The 21,488-nt window shown below is 31.9% G+C and overlaps 1 protein-coding gene across 3 annotated transcripts in view; it reads right to left on the bottom strand.

Annotated features, from left to right (window-relative positions):
* The window catches only part of LOC136988471 (katanin p60 ATPase-containing subunit A-like 2), a 50,426-nt gene that overhangs the window by 20,183 nt on the left and 8,755 nt on the right, over window positions 1-21,488 (bottom strand). For all 3 annotated transcript variants that reach the window (XM_067286330.1, XM_067286331.1, XM_067286332.1), the window contains 4 exons: window positions 13,679-13,724; window positions 11,633-11,729; window positions 10,202-10,276; window positions 6,295-6,402 (listed from right to left, as the gene is read on the bottom strand). In XM_067286330.1, coding sequence (XP_067142431.1) covers window positions 6,295-6,402; window positions 10,202-10,276; window positions 11,633-11,729; window positions 13,679-13,724 — 326 coding nt within the window. The remainder of the gene's footprint in view (window positions 1-6,294; window positions 6,403-10,201; window positions 10,277-11,632; window positions 11,730-13,678; window positions 13,725-21,488) is intronic.

The raw sequence follows: 21,488 nt of genomic DNA, 5'->3' as shown, positions 1-21,488 counted from the left end.
AAACCCATTTTGTCTAGTTAATTTACTGCTGTACATGTTTTGATTTTGGATAAAACTGGTTTTAACTTTTAACATTAGTTAAAACTAATTTTAGCTACATAAATATGTTTGGGGGAAATAAAGTTATGTATAGTGATTCGGGGGAAGATGCCTAACATTATGCTTATAAAGGAAATTATAGCGATAATTTGGGTTTTGGAGGCCTCTGACGAAAATACCATATTCTTGAGCATGTTTCTCAAATAAAACTTTGGAGTATATGAAAAATAATTGTATATTGTGTTTGCAATGATGACTTTTTTACTGTCTGGCATTTTAGGCATCTCACCCCAAGTATCCGGGTGAGATGCCAAATGCCATTAGGGTAAGATAACAAATATAATTGCATAAAATTAATTTTTGAATATCTTAACCAAATTTAATTTATTGCATATGTAGTACAAAGTACTTCATAGTAAGTATAACAGCACAGTATAGGTATTGTTAAGTTTCTGCCCATTCTAACGTGCTCTATAGCTAGCTGAAAGCTTTTTTCAGTCCAAAACCCTTTTTGAGAAGTCCTTATATAATTTCTGTGTGTGAGGACCGGGTTTAACCCGGCCCAAAATCTCTTTTTGTTGTTGTTCAAATTCCCTCGTGGGAAATTGAAAAAATGGTTGAAATTCAAAGGATGTGCAGCCTTCCGCCGTCGAAAAGCACTTCCTTTCTCTCTGGATCCAAACTCTTAGTCACGGAGATCGAATCATCAGCGATTCACCAACTATCGCGATTGGTGATCGAAGATAACGTGACCTGTAGTATATAAGGGGGGAAAAGGCTGATAACGGGGTCGCTGAAAGTCCGCATAAGACACACGTCCTGTCGAATTCGAATCAAAAATCAAGGGCCAAAACCCGAGGACTCCGAAGCCCGCTGATGATGAGCCGCCCCGACCGATCCTCCTGCTTATCTCCACGACCAGAGAACAACCGATCCTCCTGCTTATCGAGACGATTACTCCTACGATTACAGCCGATACATCCTAGGAAGAGGTATGACCCCGAAATTTGTAACTCTCTCTCTCCCCCGCGGTTAGGAACTGGACACGTTAGATTTTCTGTATTTTGTTTATCTGTCTAAATAAATCGTTACTTGTTTTCATCATGGTTCTGTTATTTCGAATATCACCTTAAACTTATCGACGAACCCACATGCTTCCTCCACTCAACCTGACAAATAAATACCCACTCCCGACAAGTGGGGATATCATAAAAATTTAGCCATCCGTAACAGTGGGGTGGGTCTTGCCGACCTGTTCGCCGAAAAAAGGAGGTACGACTCCGTCCTACCTCCTGGCGTTCCCACAAATTCGTGTCAGGAGTGAGGTTCGATTTCTTTGAACTATCGATAAGAAAAAAAAGGCCATATTCGAGTAACAAGGTCGATTTAAGTCAAATTAGGGACTTAATTATAAGTAGAAGGAATAGGACAAGTATAGGAAGAATATCCAAGCTGCTTTAAGTTAGTAGAAATAATGGAACCCAAACCTCAATCTGTGGCAGGGCCTGCTAACCCAGCGAACCCACACCGATCCCAAATCCAGGACCAAACCCCCTTACGTTGGGCGGTCTAGGCAAAATAATTCCATTGTTGCCCGTATTCTCTGGAGACACGAGATGCCCCTGTGTAATGGACTTTTTCGATTCTTTAGCAGATATTATGAAGGTTGCCGCATGGTTGAAAGTGCAAATGCTGGCGGTAGCGAAATTAAAACCAGCAAGGATAGCCCAGGAATTCGTACAAAAGGATCGGCGAATCAAAGAAGTTGATGATTTTGACGAGTTTAAAAGAATTATGCTCCAGCGCTTTGATCGAGTGCCTCTTACTTTTAGATTAAATAAATTTTATTCTTGCGTTCAAAGAAGGGATGAAGATGTCCAAACGTATGCCGCCCGGTTGCAAGCGCTAGCGACAGAGATAGAAATCACCAGTGGTGATATTCGAAATATTTAACAAGGGGTTCGCTAGCAGAAAATTTTTCCCTGACAATCACCGACAAACGAAATGGAAGTTTTGAATAGAAATAAATACAATACCTTTTCTTGCAACCGTATATCTAACAATCAGTGGCGTACTTGGAACGTAACGAGCCATGGGTGAACGGCAGGTAACGATAATATTTTAGGGCTGTCGACCAATTTTTTTTAGGCAGGGGTAATCTTTACCGCGAAATGGCGCTTCTCGAAATACACACGTGTCATCATCTCTCGAGATACATTATACTTTTTCTTTCGCTGTCCATAGCTCAACATGTGTTCGACAGCCATCTTGTATTATCTCGCGCGCGTGGCATTCTGGGATCTCTCTTATGACTGGATCTACTTTCAAGAACTCTCTTGAATCGATCGCGATTAAACCTCGATTGAAACGGTCGAGAGAGATCGCACCAAGACATACTCCCTGACCTTGCTCACAATCTAGATTGAAATGCTCGGTACGAACAGGGTATAAGGCTCTAGTTTAGTAGTATTACAGAGTATAATACGCATATTTTAATATATTTTTTTTAAAAAAAAACAAACCCACTGAGAAATGTTCCGTGTGTTTAACAAGGTTCGGAAAACTGAAAATTTTAACAACAGGTTCGGCCAAACCTGTGCGAACCCGCCGAATATCACCACTGGAAATCACACCGGAAACCAGTGTGGACGTGGCAGAAACCGCTATCATTCAGCGAGTGCAAAGAAAAGAGTTAGACGAACGCCTAAAGGTCCAATTCTTGAACGGAATCACGTTGAGGATCCAACAAAGGGTAATGAGCCGTGATCCTAAATCCTTTGATGAGGCGCTAGATGCCACGATTAATGAGGAAACAATTGAAGAACTCACCGTGCGTTCACGCGGGAATATGCGAACAGTTAGAAATTCAGAGCAATTGACCGATCATCCCTCGTTAGACAATTTAACCCAGTTAATGGAGACGCTGGAAGAAATCAAAGGTAGAATGGACAGGCTCACTCAAGGTACAATTCCACGTGATTATAGGACCCCATATGGGAGACGAGATGGTCGGGAAAGTTTTGCGAATCCCACCTATGTCAATCCCAACCGCAGACCCGACCGACCGAGCTACCAAAATCAACACCAGAACCGATATAATAACAATAACGACATAGGAAATGACAGAAATAGAGTTCGATTCAAATCCCAGTCTCCAGCAGAGGATCGAGATCGCTGGAAAGGCCAAGTGAGAAGTGTCAAAGGTCAACGACCTCGAATTAGACCCAAAAGAAATCCTATAGTTGAGCAGAAACGACAATATACTGATTCCTACAGAACTTTTTCTCCCCCTTATACCGATTCGACAGAAGAGGAGAGCGACACAAAATGGAAAGGCAGGATCGGATTAACGAGAACCTCTTCCAGATCTAAACCTATCATTTTAGTTTACATTAATAATATTCCTGTGAAGATGCAAGTTGATCTCAGAGCTGAAGGCACGCTTATATCAACTAATCTAGCAAACAACTTGAAGGGTAAAGCGCCCATTAAATTTGGTATCAAAAGGAAGATAGCAGGTTCACAGGGCAATTCCGTCCCAACCGTAGGCACGGTGGTTCCCATCTTTAAATTAAGGGGACACAAGTTCCCCCAGTTTTGCAGAATTGTTCGAGCAGAGATCACCTCTCCGTGTGACGGCATAATAGGGCGAGACATTCTTGAAACTGTGCGATTGAATCTCGATTTCCGTAATAGCCACGTGATTCTACCAGATGGAAAAGGTCGTTCACTTTTGTTCACCTTCCAAAAACGGAAACGGAAGATAAAAGGATCCAAGAGTCAGGAGAAACATCCTCCCGAACCAGGGCAAATACGAACGCTCCGAGTGCCTTTCACTAGGGACGCTATAACAAATCGGAAAAAGAAACGACGAAGAAGTACGGCCCATAGGAAGATTAAGCGACCGAAAATACAGCGGAATGATGCTGACATGACCGTCGATCAATCTGAGGTATCACAAGGAGAAGACACATTAAGGGCCACGCCACCACCTAGCGAACTACCCGACCCTTGGGATGAAACTATTCTGGCCTCCGTACTCCCTCCACTACAGAAAGAACCGTCGGAACCAGAAAGCGAAAGTGAGTTAGAGGAATCCGAGCTAGAAAGCGAAATGTGTGAAGCGAAAACGACGAGGGACCAAGAAATCATGCCCCCATATGCACTTTGAAGTCGTGGCCTGGTGGGAAACCAACCATGGGTTATGCGTAGACGTAGCCGCATACCTCGATTAATTTCTTCCACCACGAGTCGAGCGTCCTCTCTTTAAACTTTAAGTTGACTATTGAAATTATCGATAACACTATAATCGCATGCTGAGCATAGAAAAAGGTTGATCGAATTCTAGTAAACAACCCTTCTATATATATATATATATATATATATATAGTCAATATATAGTCAATCATAACTTATCTCCCCCATTGGAGAACCATTACTCCCCAAAAGGAAAACAGACGTTAATGCTAATACCCATATTTCCCTATTTTAGGGAGGGAAGAAGTTGACTCGAGAGAAGTGCCCTATCAAAGTGACCATATTCTACTCCCCTGAATGTTCTAAAACATATTTTTCTAGTCATTTCTAGAAAAAAATCAGTGTCTAAATTCACCTTTACAACCTGATATATAGTGTGATTCAAAAACATGACAGAGATTCAACATCAAAGAAACAAAAGAAGATTTAGTATCCAAAATAGTAAAAATTTTAGAGTAATAGAATAATTTGTCATTTGGATTTTTCTTAAATAAAACATAATTTGTTTTATTTAAGAAGATTTTCCTCATCAACCACAGGTTACTAAAAATGGCACAGTTGGTAGAACTGTGATTGCTGAAACAATGACTCTACGGAAAGGGGAAGAAAGATAACTATGACACTGAATGTACATTTTACAAAAAATAATAAATTTAATTTTTACTAAACATTTTTGTAAATCATAAGAACTGAAAAAATCTTAGTTGTTTCAAACTATTTTTTTCTGAGCTCAGTGGTAAATCTCTCTAAACATATCTAATTTTTAATATTTAAATGGTTAACATAAGTAATATCCATTTGTTACATTAAATTGTATGAATAAAATGTTGAATATCTATAAGTGATAAAATTAATTACATTAAATTTTTGTGTTTTGTTATAAAATTTGAATTATATATCACAGAATAATTTATATTTTAAAACAGAAACTAAATATAGTATAATACAGTGAAACCTCGCTTAACGAGCATCTTGCATAATGAGCAAAACAAAATTGTAAAAAATGACTCAATGAGCGATTTTTCACATAACGAGCGATGGGGAGAGGGGAAATCCCGAATTGTGCACATGCTCCATCAGTCTGTGTTTAGCACTCATTCCACTAACATCTTAGTGTTGCTTGTAATCAAACATTTTTCCAAACTTGTGCTCACACATATTACGCATAAACATCAACAACCATTGCCCATTATATAATAAACATGCCAAAGATATGCCAAATTTTTGAGCTATGTAAAGGCTATAATTAAATATTAGTAATTAATTAATTTGACTAGAGGTAGGTAGTTATGCTGCCATCTCATATTAAATTTAATGACCAATTCCAACTCAAATTTTAGAAATATCTAAATTAAAAATTAATTATTTATAATTATTAAATTTAATATGAGATGGCAGCATAACTACCTACCTCTAGTCAAATTATTTAATTTTTAATATTTAATTATAGCCTTTACATAGCCCAAGAATTTGGCATATCATTTGGAGTGTTTATCAGACATATTATGGCCACATTTCTTTGTGCAGCGCTCAAAAAGCACGTTACAGCAAACACTCTGAAACCCGTTTCTAAATGGTAAATGCTGCTTGTCATTTCACTACATTCTTGCTGCATAAAGAAACACGACCTATCTGATCTTTTTTGTTTTCTGCAAATCGAATTTGCATTCCAGGTTGGTTCATTACATGCTAGAAGAAAAGATGGAGATGATTCACGCTCCTTAACAACGTATATTATATAATTGTCTTTGAATAAACGCTATACATAAAATATTTAAGTATTTTTTTTTGGCATGGAATGCATTATCGTATTTTACATTAATTTATGTGGGAAAAACTGTTTCGCTTAACGAGTAAGATTCTGGAACAAATTATGCTTGTTAAGCGTGGTTCCACTGTATATACAAATATGCAACTTCTCACATATTTTGAAAACAATTTTTATTTTTCTGAGATTGATAATTTGAATAAATTTGATGTATAATGTTAAAAGTTTACCGTTAAAATTACTTGGGCTAATTCATTCCACTCATCATTATGCTTTGGAAAAGCAGCATATGATTGTAAAAACTTGAAATTATCTTCCTTTAAACAATCTGAAGAAACCTTAAAATAAAAATCATCATTTTTAAATAAAATGAGTTTTAAAAATTATTTTCATTAAAATATATTAATTATTTTTTAGATAAAAACTTATTACAGTAGAGTCCAGCAAACTTGACTTAATGTGGACTGAGAAGGTAAAGTGTTATTGAAAATGATCAGTTTTATGAACTTTGGGATGGGCTATTCACAACTAATACTTTACAAATTAATCTTTTAAAAAACTTTTGATGCATTCAGAGCAAAAGAAAATCTACAGTACAATCTACTATAAAATAATTGCTCTACTACAAAAGATTATAAAAATTTAACAAATATTAGACTTTACATGCAATGAAGAGTCTTCTTTGTCCCTGTTTACACCTCAGGAAAATAACAGTCTTACAGTGGAGTTGACTTTCTATTGGAAGCTGTTTTCTCTGCCTCATTAAGCAAAACTTTAAAAAAAACTTTCTTTTGATAATGGCACAATTAAAAAATATAAAATGCATTTAATAAAAAATTGCCAGGACAAATAATAGTAAGAATTAACAAATAACAATTAACATTTTTTTTAACATTTTGCATAATGAGGCAGATGAAGCAGCCTCCAATAAAAGGTCAACTCCACCATAAGGCTTATTTTCCTGAGGTGTGAACAAGGACAAAGCTGACTCATCATTATATAGTCTAATATTTGTTAATTTTTACAATTATTTGTCCCAGCAATTTTTTATCATAGAAATTTAGCTCCAAATAATGTCTTAATAAGACATTAGACATCATTATATCTGTATTATAGGGTATTGTATTATATGTACAAATTCATAAACATTAACTAAATACCAATAGTAACTATTTCTATTTGTAGTTAAACTTTAATTTAAAAATGGTTAAAAATTGACTATTCAGCGGCTACTTTTGAGTTAATGACATTCACGTTGTGTTTTGCACTGACACTTTGGGAAAAGTTAATTTAAAAGTTTGTTAGCACATGGAATTGATGCTATTATTAAGTGTTGCCACTGAAGAACAATAATTTACTTGATCCTAGTGTTAAGTTATAGTGGTATAAATTAGATTATTGTTTTTTTGAATGACATAGCAGGTTATATGGAATGTCAAGTTATTGAGAGTAGAGTTTGCAGGATTCTATTGTATTATTATTTTGATAAAAAGTATAAAATTGATTGAATGGATGAAAAAAATACATAAAAATGGATAAAACATCAAGTGCTATGTATGATATCAATAAATAAAGAAATACAGTTGAGCGCCGATAAGTGGAACGTCGGTAAGTGGAATGGCCGGAAAGTGGAACGATTTTCAGTCGGACTGTGTCGTGCTGAATCGAATGTTTTTGATACTAAATTTACTTCTAAAGTATAATTTTCATGTTTTTTATATTCTTTAATATATTTATTTTGTTTGTACAAAATGCAGAAATAATTTTTAACGATACGATAGCCTCGATGATTATTATAAAAATTTTCGTTAGGCTTAAAATCGACGAAAATTCAACGCGAAGCGACATGCAACGGAGAAAAATTCAACAGGAAGCGATACGCAACGGAGAAAAATTTGAACATCGGACAGGTTAATGTATTTTTTCGTACACAGTCGGAAACTGGAACAAATCATTAACTGGAAGGACCCCAGTCCCCAATTGGTTCCACTTATCGACGCTCTACTGTAAATATCAGTGATAAGTCAATAGGAAAAGAAATGATCCCCAGTGATAACTGTTATTACAGCATAAGTGATATATAGCATTGTTTAAATTATGTTTATTATAATTATGATTAAATTTCCATATTACAGCATATTGTTGAAAATCCTTGCAAAATCTTCTAAATCTTCTATACAAAAAAGTAATTAGTGAATATATTTTTGTTCATGTCATTATTTTTATTCAATACAAAAATATTCAACATCAACAAACATGTTATTGACAATTGTGATATCTACTTTAATCCAACAATTTCATGAATTGAAGCAGCAGCAGCTCCAGTTTATGGAATTGTTTTTTAAAAGAAAGCCCAGCAACTACTAAAACATTGTTATAGCTTCTAAAGTAATGATGTCGTATTCATACTGGAAATCAAATTGGAATATAATATATCATTCAAAATTTGCAATAAAATCAACTAAAAAGTTATTGTAACATTACCTTAAGCAACAAACTTACTGATATCAAAATATATAATTTCTGGTATATGTAAAAGAAATCGTATATATTATGCATCATTATATGATATGTTACTAAAACAAATTTTGTGCCACTACATTATCATCAGAATTGATACTTTGTATAAAATAATCAACATTAAACATATCAATAATGTACAAGTAATGATTAATATAATAAGAAGAAAAGAAATGTCTGCCTTTAAGTGTATTAATTTAGTATATTAATTATAAAAATTATAACTCATAAAATGCAAAAGCAATCAGTTTTGAATTTACAACTTATTTGATTAGGTTGCCTGAAGATAAAATTAATTTATCTAAAGTACAGTGATACCTCAGTTTTCATCGATAATCTGTCCAAAAACAATCGGCAAAATCTGAAACCGATGAAAACTGAGGCAATTATTTCCATATGAATCAATGTAAATCCAATTAATTTGTTCTAGACACTCCAAAATACATACCAAAAACACATTTTTTAAAGAATTAATGTAGCATTAAATACTAAAAGCAATAAGAAATTAACATAAAAGACTAAATTAACATAAAGATAAAAGCATTAAGATTAAAGATAAGATAATTAGCATTAAGGTGAAAGCAATGGAATTGTTCACCAGACACTTGGGGTAATGTTTTATCTTGTAGAAGCTAGTTGGACACGAGCTTCTAGCCTATATCTCCCCATGGTAAAGTGTGACGTAATTGTCATGTAATGCATTTGTATGTGTTTATGATGGTTGTATTGAGGAGAATAATGCCTTCCGGGAAATCTATTTAAGGGTAACTGGCCTCTATTCAGGTATTACAAACATGGAGAAAACCTGGAAAACCCGGAAAACTTCACATGGCCAGCCCACACTGGCGAAGCGTGAAACCACAACTGAACTCCCAGTGTTCAGGGAACAGAACCTTTGGTGAATGGTGGGCCATTGCAGGGTAATGTTCACTCAATGAGAAATAATGCCACACTGCGCTGGAAAACATGTGGGTTGCCCTTTGTTTTTGCAAAATTAGCAGTGAGGTCATGAGGTCACTTGAGCACACCGACGAAAACCGAGACAGATTTTTTGCAAAAAATATGGATGAAAACCGAAACCGACAATAACCAAAGTCAACAAAAACCAAGATATTACTGTATTAGAATTTATTACTTCTGTATTTTATCAGTTATAACTTTCAGAATTAAAAGACTTAATAGCTGAAAACAGAATTTCTTTCCTTTTTTATTGACTAATTTTGATATAGTGTTATCCCAAACTTTAGTAATAATAATTATTAATTTATCAATTAAGAGACATGAAAAGGAAGATTACCCATAACAACTAAATATGAGAGATTTTTTAAAGTAAATTTTAATAGTTTTGAATATTATATCATCACATGTATTCTATAGTCTCATCAGTATTATCCTATTAACTTACTTTGTTTTATATTAATACAAATATTCTAATCATTTTAAAGAAACTTCTCCATTTTTTTAAAATTTCTGATATTAACCAGTTCAAATATCACTAATTGTTATTATTGCTATTTAATTAATAAATGTTTAATTTTATTTAAAATGTTAATATAAAATGTTTATATTATAATTTATATCATTTATTTTTGATAAATATAAAATTTATACAGTTACCTTTATTTTTTCATTATTAATGGAACCCATAACTGTTCCTTCTATAAAAAGTTTTGATTCTACTATTTTGTTTTCCTTGAAAATTGAAATTATTTTTATTAAATATTTATTTATATTGTACACAATCACAATTAAAAAATGATTTAGTGTTTAAAATACTTATTAAAAATAGCAATAATAAAAGTAAATAACATTCTATAATTTAAATAGTACAAATATACTTTTTAACACATACAGGTAATAAATTATTTTAATGAAAGGGTTATCACACACATGAAACTATTAATGCCTTATATACAGTATCTCCTAAAATGCATTTTGGCACTTGGTGTTAATGGTCTCATCAGTTATGTGAACATCTTTTAAATATATGGCAAAATTGTCCCAAAACTTATTACAAGATTCACGTGGTTAAAACAATATCATTAAAATCATGATAAAATTATAAAAACCATTAACCTGTAACATGTTTAAATCATACACTTTAATTGGCCCCATGCAACTCCTCCACCCTTGAGTTATCTGGAATTTGGATCAGCTTGTATAAGCTGTTAAATAATTCTGATTAACTTTGTTTCTCCATATCCCCAGACCTTCCACCTCTTCATATCTAAGCACATGTACAGTACATAGATGTTACATGATTTTTAAAAATAAGTCTTTAGATATTATTGTTCTAAAAATTTTTACATTCCATTCAGTTAATGTTGTGTCTGTCTGTAATTTTAAAATTTGTTCAATTCGATTAAGGCCATTTTGATTTGTAATTTAAAATTTGTTTGAAAAAAACATTTAATTCGTATTTGTGCCTGAAGACAACATTCATAACAGCATCGAAAGTGCTCGCAGAGAAATAAAATATTTCTTAACACCCTTTTTACGTTGAGTTATTCTCCTTGTGTACGTACATTTGTTGGCATGATGTCCACCCTACGTATTTATGTTACTTTACAAAAAAAAGCAACTTTTTGTTAAGATGTTTTGCAATTTAAAAGAAAAACTTTAATAAATTTAATTTTATTACAATATTGTTTATTATTTGTAAGTGTTTAAAAGTAAATTTTTATTATAATAAAAATCAGAGTTTTCTTTCCATATTTTCCAATAAGTAATAGTATCAATGTTTTGTTATTTTGTACATATATCTAAAAGACAATAAAATATATTGTATTTGAGTCTAATTATATTATTTTTATTGTGATATTTACAATCTCATAAAAATAATGGTAGTTTCTGTAACTTGAAATTTTATTAACTCAAAAATTTTCTCTGTCCCTTCCATTTCACATTATCAAGAGTCTACTGTAAGCTTATTAATTGTTTTAAAAATTATGTTCCTTCTTCTACTACAATAATAAATCAACACTATAAAGAATGTAAAACAATTAAATCAATATTGTTTTAATACTTAAATTATTTTAAAAGTTTTACCTCTTTATTTATTTCATTCTGTTTATCTGAATTATATATTCTATTTTGTTTTGTAATTGTAACTTGATTATTTCCATTATTATTCTGTGATGAATTCCTTTTAAAAACATTAAATTCAAAATAAAAAAATTAATATCATAATTTTTATTATTATTATTGTTAAGAATACATCAAACATATAATTAAAACATAACATAATATATATATTATTTAAATAATAATACTAATAAATATGTATCTATTAAAATATTAATATATTAATATATATATTAGTAAATATATAAAGCATATATTATTTAAATAATTTTGTACATTTTATCATTATTATAAAAAATATATTAGTATACAGCCACAGTGGCCAAACTGTGCTCTTCTAGACCTCAATGCAGCTGCTGTACATTTATACAATCTTTTTATAAACTTGGTACTACATATAATATTTTCATAAGTTCGCTGACTATTACGTCACGTGATATATCATGGAGTGTAAGCTTAAAACTTAACTTAAAACTTAATCTTGAACTGAAGGTTAAGGGTATGAGTAAGTGTAACGCAAGAATTTTCAGCAAGGGCGTCGCCAGAGGGGGGCAGAGGGGCAGTTGCCCCCCTAGACATACGAAAAAAATTATTTAAATGTGTCCATTTAAAATGTTTCAATTTCATTTATTGCCCGATTTATAATTCCCGCGCGAAAAACCCAAGAAGATTATGTTTTAATTAAAATAATCTTCTTAAGCTTCTTAAAATTTATGAATCGTTTTTATTTTACCTACATACAATTCATATCCTCTATCAATTTATATCATCTTGGCCCCCCCTGGCCCACTGGCTGGCGACGCCCTTGATTTTCAGGGATGGTCTATCCCAGATATGTCTGGTACTATCCCTCAGCTATCCCACCGTGGACTTCGCTGAACCCATGATGCTTAAGACTAAAAGGTCTTCTTAGTACCAACAAGGCAGAAAGAGTAAAACAAAATCTACAAGTATAGGCAACAGTAATAAACTGACAATTTAAAAAAAATAAATTTGAAATTATTGTCTAATTAACTACCGTATTTTATGGACTATAAGACGCACTTTTTTCTTCAAAAAATTGCCTCCAAAATTTAGGTAGCGTCTTATAGTCTGTAAAAAACAATAATATTTTATAAACAACATCTCTAAACCCGATATATTAAAGCTAAACATCAACCAAATGCCAAAATTCTATCGGGCTAGTTTAAGGCTAATAACTAAATAAATTACATAAGCAATTTGGCTCTAGAGGGAGGTGTTAGGTGCCATCTCGTATTAACATTAATAATTATAATTTTTAATTAATTAACTTAAATAATTTAGAACCGCTGGGAGAAAAAATCAGCCTGGAGAGGGACTTGAACCCACAACTCCTGCTTGCCGTGCAGATGCATTGCCAGTTACGCTATCTGGACCTCCAGTCCCAATAGTAAATTTTTTTTTTTCCTCCCAGCGGTTCTAAATTAATTATTTAAATTAATTAAAAATTATAATTATCAATGTTAATATAAGATGGTGCCTAACGCCTCCCTCTAGAGCCAAATTGCTTACGTAATTTATTTAGTTATTAGCCTTAAACTAGCCCGATAGAATTTCGGCATTTGGTTGATGTTTAGCTAATATTTTATAAGAAATTTGATAATCACTTATAAAATATTATAATTTGCTTAGAAATTAGATGTAAAATGATTTTTATTTAACACGTCCTATTGAAACTAATCAACATGGGAAGGGTGTTGTAGTTTGTTTTCAATAGGTATCAGTTAAAATATACATTTTTGTAGTATGAATCATCATTTTGTATTTGTTACTCTCTATTTCATATAATATTATATCCCTGCTATCCAAATAATAATTTTGCAATTATTGCTATCATTCAATTACTAATAACTTAATCATTAAAAATCATTTGATCAACTCCAACACTATGTTACAGCAATATTACATCAAATTTTAACTAAAAAAATTAAATAAATTTAATTTAAAATTATTAAAAATTTCTTAATACAGTATTTCAGAATCTGATACCTGTACTTATTGTGCAATTTTTTCTTATTATTTTCATCTTTTATTCCTGAAATACAAAACAAATATTTTATTAATATGAAATTTGACAAAACATTATCTAATTAAACTAAAACTAAATATTAATTAACTATTGAAAATAAAAAAAAAATTAAAACATTGTTATTTTGAAACATTACTTTGTACCATAGATTAAAATGAACAATGATATTAAAATTTAAAAATTGATTAATAGAAAAAATAAGATATATGCATGAAAAATTTGAACTAATCTATACATATAAATGAGAATGTTTGCTTGTTTGTTCGCTATACATGCCTAGGCTGTTTGACCAATAGCTACAAAACTCGGCAGTCACATTCAAATACTTCCAACTTAGATAATGTCATACATCCCACCCCAAAATATCAATTCAATTTCTGTCTAAATTTGATTGTTGGTTTTACACATAGCACCATCTGTTGGCAAAAAGCGTAACAAAATAATTAACTAAATATAATTCTTACAAAAAAGGATATAATATAAAAATATATTATATTCACTGAATTACTGAAACAAAGATATAGTATAAAATAGACATGCCATTATGCCATTACAGCAACAGGTAGCACCAGGGCCGGATTTACCAATCCAGGGGCCCTGGGCACAAATTCGGTGGGGGCCCCCTTTAAGAGTAGGCAGATTTGATTATTTAGAAAATTTACACAAAATACTGTACTTTCAACTAGATTTCAACAAGGAAGTAGTGAATTTCATTTAAAAATAAGGTTATTGTAAACATACATATATTTTATTGTGTAAAACTAATTATTTTAATTTAATTGAAAAATACCCATGTAAAATTTTTTTCTCAAAATTTTTCGATGTTTCATAGGTTTTTTTCCCAGGTTTGGTTTTCTTTGCCTGTGGCCCTCACGATTAGGCCTGTAGGCTGTCACAGTAATAAGAAAAAAAAATTATGTTTAAGCATAGTTTTGTGGGGGTCCCTATTTTGTGGGGGCCCTGGGCACCGGCCCCAAATGTCCCTATGTAAATCCGGCCCTGGGTAGCACATAACACTTTCCTGTGTGGAGTGTAGTAGTGTTTTCCCCCTGTACACCATACGTTTCCTGTTAGCAATAGAGTCATGCTGGTTATACATCTAACACCATTCAGGAGAAAATTTTTGAATTGAAATAATGTGACTTGTGGTACAAATCAGAAGTTCATATATAGTTAATCTGGTTCTCTTTCTTTTATGATTTTCATCTATCTAACTCCATTCTCAAGATTATTAAGAAAGGATAGGGATGGATGGACGACAGTGGAAATTTATAGGTCTACAGTATTTTCAAATTGCAGCCCAATAAGTACCATTCAGTAACCAAGCAGATAAAACTACAGAACATCCATAGTCAGTCGTAGGTTCACATATCACTAACAGATTGACCACCTGGAGTTTTCCAGGTTTTTTCACATTAGTAACACTTAAATTGGGGAGAGCTTTAAATAAAAAGTCTTCCCAGAATGCATCATCCTCGGGAGATTGCTCATGTGTCACATTGATGTAACAATAAACCAAACCAATTTTAATTATTTTTCTATAAATGCAATATTTATGAGGACATGTTTAACTACCAGGAAACATGGACATCCTGCTCCTCCTGATTTCATCTCCCCTTATTAACTCATAAACCCATTGCCCTAAACTTCTTTCACTGATACTGCTTAAGATGTTCTAATATTTAGCCAAATTAAGTATGTGCAATGATTTTAAGGCACAGAGTAGAGCTCAAAGCATTTTTCTGTGATGTTTATTTTTCTGATTTATTATCATGATGACTGCTTCCTTCAAAACTTCCTGTAGTTGTAGTCTGTATAATGTAATAATTTTACATGAATACAAAAGCATTGTTTATTCTATTTTTAAGTTTAATTTTTAAATTATGAAAAAACTGATAATTCAAAATTTCAGAAACCACTTTTCTTATAGTATATGAGTATGAATGTATACATTCTCTGTTGGTTAAATCCTGTCTTAGCGATGATTGCAAATATATCTTTATAAATGTCTAACTTAAATTTGATTAGTCATCTTGCTTTTATCTCAACCAAAAAAAATTATTACTTATCATTTCTTTAAAGCAAAAACAAACGGTTTCTTTAAAATACTTTTGCAATTAGTTACAGACTCAAAAAACAATAAATTCCTTCTTCTTTTCTACTAATCAGTTAGATCTGAAATTATCTCAGCACTGAAATTATTTCAATTAATGTGTAACTAACATTTGTATAAATATTTTGTAAATATTTAACAGAAACATTTATTATAAAAATTAAAACAATTTAAGTTAAACATAAAAAAAAAATATTGTATTAAGTAAAAAACTGTTAAAAATATCTTTAGGATACGTATGCAGGGCTTAAAGCAGTCATGGCAATAAAAAAAAGTGAGAAAAGAGAGTTCACACTGAAAAAAAGCTAAAAAAGCTAATAGTGTTAAAATGAACGAAAACAGGCATTATTAAAAAAACACACAAACGAACACATATTTTGTATCAATAACATTGCATATGATATTAGATTGATTATTAAGTGGACTGATAAGATTAAATATGAAAATAGTTAGGCTGAGTTTATACTCCAGAGAAGTGACCAGTAAGACTGCATTAAGCCAGAACAGGCCCGCATTAAGTTTTCATGTGTGCTGTACAGAATTCCCGCTGTTACACAGCAAAGCAAATGGAATAGTAACATAACTACCAGAATGTGTTTCCATCTAACATGCCAAATTTCAAATGCCATTTATTTCAAGGTACATTTTTTGATTTCTTCATTAAAAAAAAAATGTAATTAAAGAAGAAAAAAAACAACTTCTGACAGAATCAGTGGGTTGCATGTTCATTATATAGCAGGGGTGGGCAAGCAAAAGTTCAGTGGGAGCCGAAATGTAGGTTTTGCAAAATGCATGGAAGCCGCAGTTCTGTACTTTTTTATTCTATACTGCAGTTCTGTACCTGGATTTTATTATATAATATAGAACAAGTATTGAATTTTTTTAATAAACATATTTTCACAAAATTGTGGAAATAAAGCTGTAAAAATAATAATAAAAAGCAGAAATTAACACTTTCAGCAAGAGCCACATAAAATTCAAAAAGAGCCGCATGCGGCTCTCGGAGTCTCATTTGCCCATGTCTGTTATATAGCAGTACCACTAGTAATTGTGACCCAATCATTTATTTGGTAATTTTATCAATATTTTTTAAATGATTAAAAATAAAATTACAGCATTCATTACTGGTAATACTAGTCTCCAAATCTATTCCCCTGAATACAATAAAACAATTTGTTAGTCATTCGACCCACAACTGACAGAAAAGAGAGTTTATGAAAACAATGTAATTAAACATTTAGCAGTTTGTTGTCCTTCACAGTGGGGAACTGGCAGAGTCTATTACTTTCACGGGAGAAAATATACTGTGATAGTTACGAGCAGTACGAAGACAAAGAGACGAAATGAGAGGAACAAAACACAATGAGTTTTATTTCCTTGCTCGTAAACAAACAGGATACAGTGGATACCAACAAGTACCTTTCCCACCGACAATATCCGAGAGCAAATACCGAAACTATTACAATAAAATTTCTCGACAATATTACCTTAAAATATAAACCTTAATTATAATATACAATAAAATTTCCCGACAATATTATCTTAAAATATAAACCTTAATTATAATATACAATAAGATTTCCCGACAAGATCGCTTAAGTTATGAACTAAAACTAGTATATAAGATAAAGAAATAAAAGAAAGAGGATGTCAAGAATATACAGGAAAGCGGGTACCCACGACTAGATGGTGATGACGAAACTACCGGCCGAAGTATTACGGTGGGAACGGGGATCGGCGAACACTTTCACTCCTTTTTATTTTCTCCAAAATACTGCCATTCAAATCGATCTTCTCTCTATCTTCTCTTGATACTAGGTATACTCGGGAGACTCCACTATCCTTCCTTCCTACTCGAGTTCTCGCCTCAGAATGACACACGTGTTCCCCTTTCTTCCCTCAGAGCTGCACTCCCTCTTTTGTTTTCAGGGGTGAGTCATCGAACTCACTAAGGAAGGGTAAGAACAATAGATACATTCCAGGAAGAATGGACAAAGAGGTTAGAAAGAGAGGAATAAAGGAAATAAAGAAAGTATAAAATATAAAAACGATACAATTACATAAAAAATATACACCTTAAGCATGGCGTGTAGCCACAATACAAAGCTTTCTACTTCCCTCAAGTTGAAAAATAATACAATCCCATGAAATTTAACAAATCTGACATTAATAAGTAAATGATGAAATTATTTACAGAGAGTTGATATTTGATAAGTTTAGTTTTTTGCTCTTATAGATCAAATTACAGAAATTATAAATAAAAATCTCATCTTTTAAAAATTAAAATCATAAAATTTCGCTTACAAAAGATAGAGATGGAACGCATGCTTTTCATTTTTATAATCGCTTTGTTTTATTAGACACAGATATTATTCCTATATAGATTTATTAATTATAATAAACATACATTATGTATAAAATTACATTAAAATAACACTGTAATTAACGTCTGAAATGAAAAAGTAATTGAATCAAGTCTCGCCTCCATATTAATTAACGCGTTGTTATGGGGGGCCTAGTAGAAGCTGTAATTTTCTGGGGAGGGGCACCAAGTTAACTGCGTGGGGCCGGGCTGTAATTTTCTGGGGAGGGGAACCAGGTTAACTGGGGGTGTGCCCACCCATGCCCTTTCCTGGCTACGCCCATGTTAAAGCGCCACAGTAATTAATTGATTACGTCGCATCAAATTAAATAATTTATAAAAATTAAAATAATAAATACATTTATAAAATAATTGGCTGTATCTGTTTGCAATGATAATGTAAAACACACTGTACTTATAGTTTAGCATTTCTGATATTTAATTTATTTTTGAATTTTAAAATATAAGAAAAACAATTTTTTAAATAAAGTTTTACGCATTTATATCTGCAACTTTAGATAATACAAAGATATAAGAATCCATCAAAAAAGTTAATTAATAATAATTAAAATCAAGAAAAAGTATAAGTTTCTTTCGAGGTAAGGAAACTTGTAAAAAGTCAGGTACGCAATCACATGATGCCCGTCTCCCCGCTTTGCGTAACAAAATAGTCGAAGTTGAAATAAAACCCCAGCAGAAGTAAAAACAAACATTGGTGCATGTATAAGACAATAAACTTGAACGGGAGCGAAGATGAGACATGACACCATGTAATTTATGCTAATTACTTTCTAATATTAAAATATTAAAATCTTCAATAAATTATAATTAAATTAATTTTTTGACTGAGTTTGACTAGAAGCATATCGAAAAGCTAGATTAAAGTGAAAATAGTGGTTTTTCGACGCTAAATATTTACAAATTAATTTTTTAATTTGGTGCCGGATTGACCGCAGCTGTTCAAATGCGCACATGCATGAAGAGTTTTAAAGTTTGTCAAAATGGAAAATGAAGGACACCGTTAGAATGCAGAAAACCATGGTGCATGCCAAATATATAAGCACCCACTTAAAACCAAACTTTTGTCTTTGTCTAAAGATTGTCTCTACAGAAGTTATTAATATTTAGGATATTAGTTTAAAATCTTGTATTTCCTGGCACGAGATTCACTCGATCTTTAATTTTACAGAGTGCTAGAAAGATACAAGCTTTGAAACGAGTGTCCTACAACATTTTATTTAATAATAACAGTAGAAATCAAATTTATTATCGCTCAACAATTATTTTTTCGGTTTTTCTACGGTAGTCAAAAACGAGTAAATGTCATCGTTTAAACTAAAGAATAGCAGGTGGTTGGGAAGAAGTTTGCTTAGCAACTTACTTCAGAAAGTATTGGGTTCTAAATGATTTTCTGTTGCTAAAACATGAGTTTCTACTGTTAGTATTAAATAAAATCTATTTCTTTCTTTTGTCCACTGCGCTTAAATAAATACAAATGCTAAAAATAATGCTGTATAAAAATAACTCTTAACGCCAAACTAGAAGTGTACTTGACTTAATGCAGCGTGATTATATCGAAGCGCTGTGGAGATCGGTATTTCACAAGGATACAAGCAAGGAGAACCCAAGTGCAAATTCCTACAGCATGTGCAGAGTATCAAGCTTTGGAAAGCTCCTCGTTTTGTTAGTCTATATCCACGGTGGCCAAACTGTGGCTCTTGAGCCACATGCGGCTCTTTTCTAGTATACTTGTGACTCACTGCAAGATACTTAAATTTATACCAAATTTGTTTTTATTTTTTTTAATTTTGCTTTTATTATTTTTTATGTATGATTCCTGGATAATATAAAATAAATAATATATTGTTTGAAATAAAAAAGTCAAAATGTGATAGCGTTATACATTATTTATTAAAAAATAAATGTAATATTTATTAAATAACATAATACGTAAAAACATTAGTAGAAAAAATAATTATAATTATGGTCATTTAAAAAATGCAGCATGTCGACTGTTATCATTATTTGGGTCAACGTATGAAGTTGAATCTTTATATTCTAATATGAAATTTATTAAATTGAAATTTCGTTCGCAGCTTACCAATTCCCATTTAAATGAATTGCTCAGAAGTGCCGTTACAAATTACACACCAAATTATCCAAACTCAGTTTCCAATTTACACATTTATCCTTCAACTAGTAAATACTAAATATTAAATGATTTCGTTTTGTATTTTTTTTTTTTTGCGTTAATCAGTCGATTTATTGTTATTATTTTTAATAGTGGTGCAATCTTTTAAAGCTTTATGTATCAATGTGATTTTTTTTATTGTCATGCAAGTTAATTAATAAATGTGATTTTTTCAAAATTGTGTTAGTACTGTTTATTTTACTATATAAAAACTGACCAAATTTGTCTTTAGCTGTGGAAAAATATGTATATATGTATATGTGGCTCTTCAACGAATTCTGTTTTCAATATATGGCTCAAGTTCTAAAAAGTCTGGCCACCCCTGGTTTATATAAATGTAGTACACTACATGTGTATACGACAGTGCCTTAACATGTCGCACATGGTCCATAAGGCATACGGGGAAGTGCTGGTTGCTATTTCGCTCCTGAGTGCATTTACGAAAAAAAAATTTCACATGGGAAGTGAAAAAAGCTAAAAAAGTGTTTTTTTCTCAGAAAAAGCTAAAAAAGAGAGGAGCTATGAAAAAAAGCTAAAAAAGAGAGTCACTTTAAGCCCTGCGTATGTGAATGTTTTTCAAGTATTTTTCTTAAATATCATAATTATTAATAGCAATTTTAACAACTGTGTACTTTTTAAATCTTAAAATGCACTAAGTTTGCTAAAGTGAACATACATCAGAAAGACACATGAAAAAAAGACTACTATTGAGAAATTATTTTATTTACAAACCCTACGAACCAATGGACGAAAAGTAATTCTCAACTATATTCCTTTCCTACACACAATGATTAAAAAAAATAGCCCACAAGAATAATTTCAAAATGATTTATCAACGTAACCCTAGGATTTATAGAATTTTACGAAATGATAAGAAAGAAAGAAAACCAAAACAATAGTACAGGAGTGTATTCTGTTCCTTTAAGTGACTGCCGTTTTAATTCAGATCTGGTTTACATTAGTGCCACTATGAGGCTGTTAAAATAGAGGCTTAAAGAGCATAAATATTTCATCATGAAAAACTGTCCTTGCAGCCTTCACTAAACATCAAGATATTAATGTTCATTGGGACAAAGCACCCATAATTAGGACCGCTGCCAACAA

Source organism: Centruroides vittatus, unplaced genomic scaffold (assembly GCF_030686945.1).
Source record: "Centruroides vittatus isolate TY-2023 unplaced genomic scaffold, ASM3068694v2 scaffold_3315, whole genome shotgun sequence".
Taxonomy (NCBI): Eukaryota; Metazoa; Arthropoda; class Arachnida; order Scorpiones; family Buthidae; genus Centruroides; species Centruroides vittatus.
This window is presented reverse-complemented; position numbering and strand designations above follow the sequence as displayed.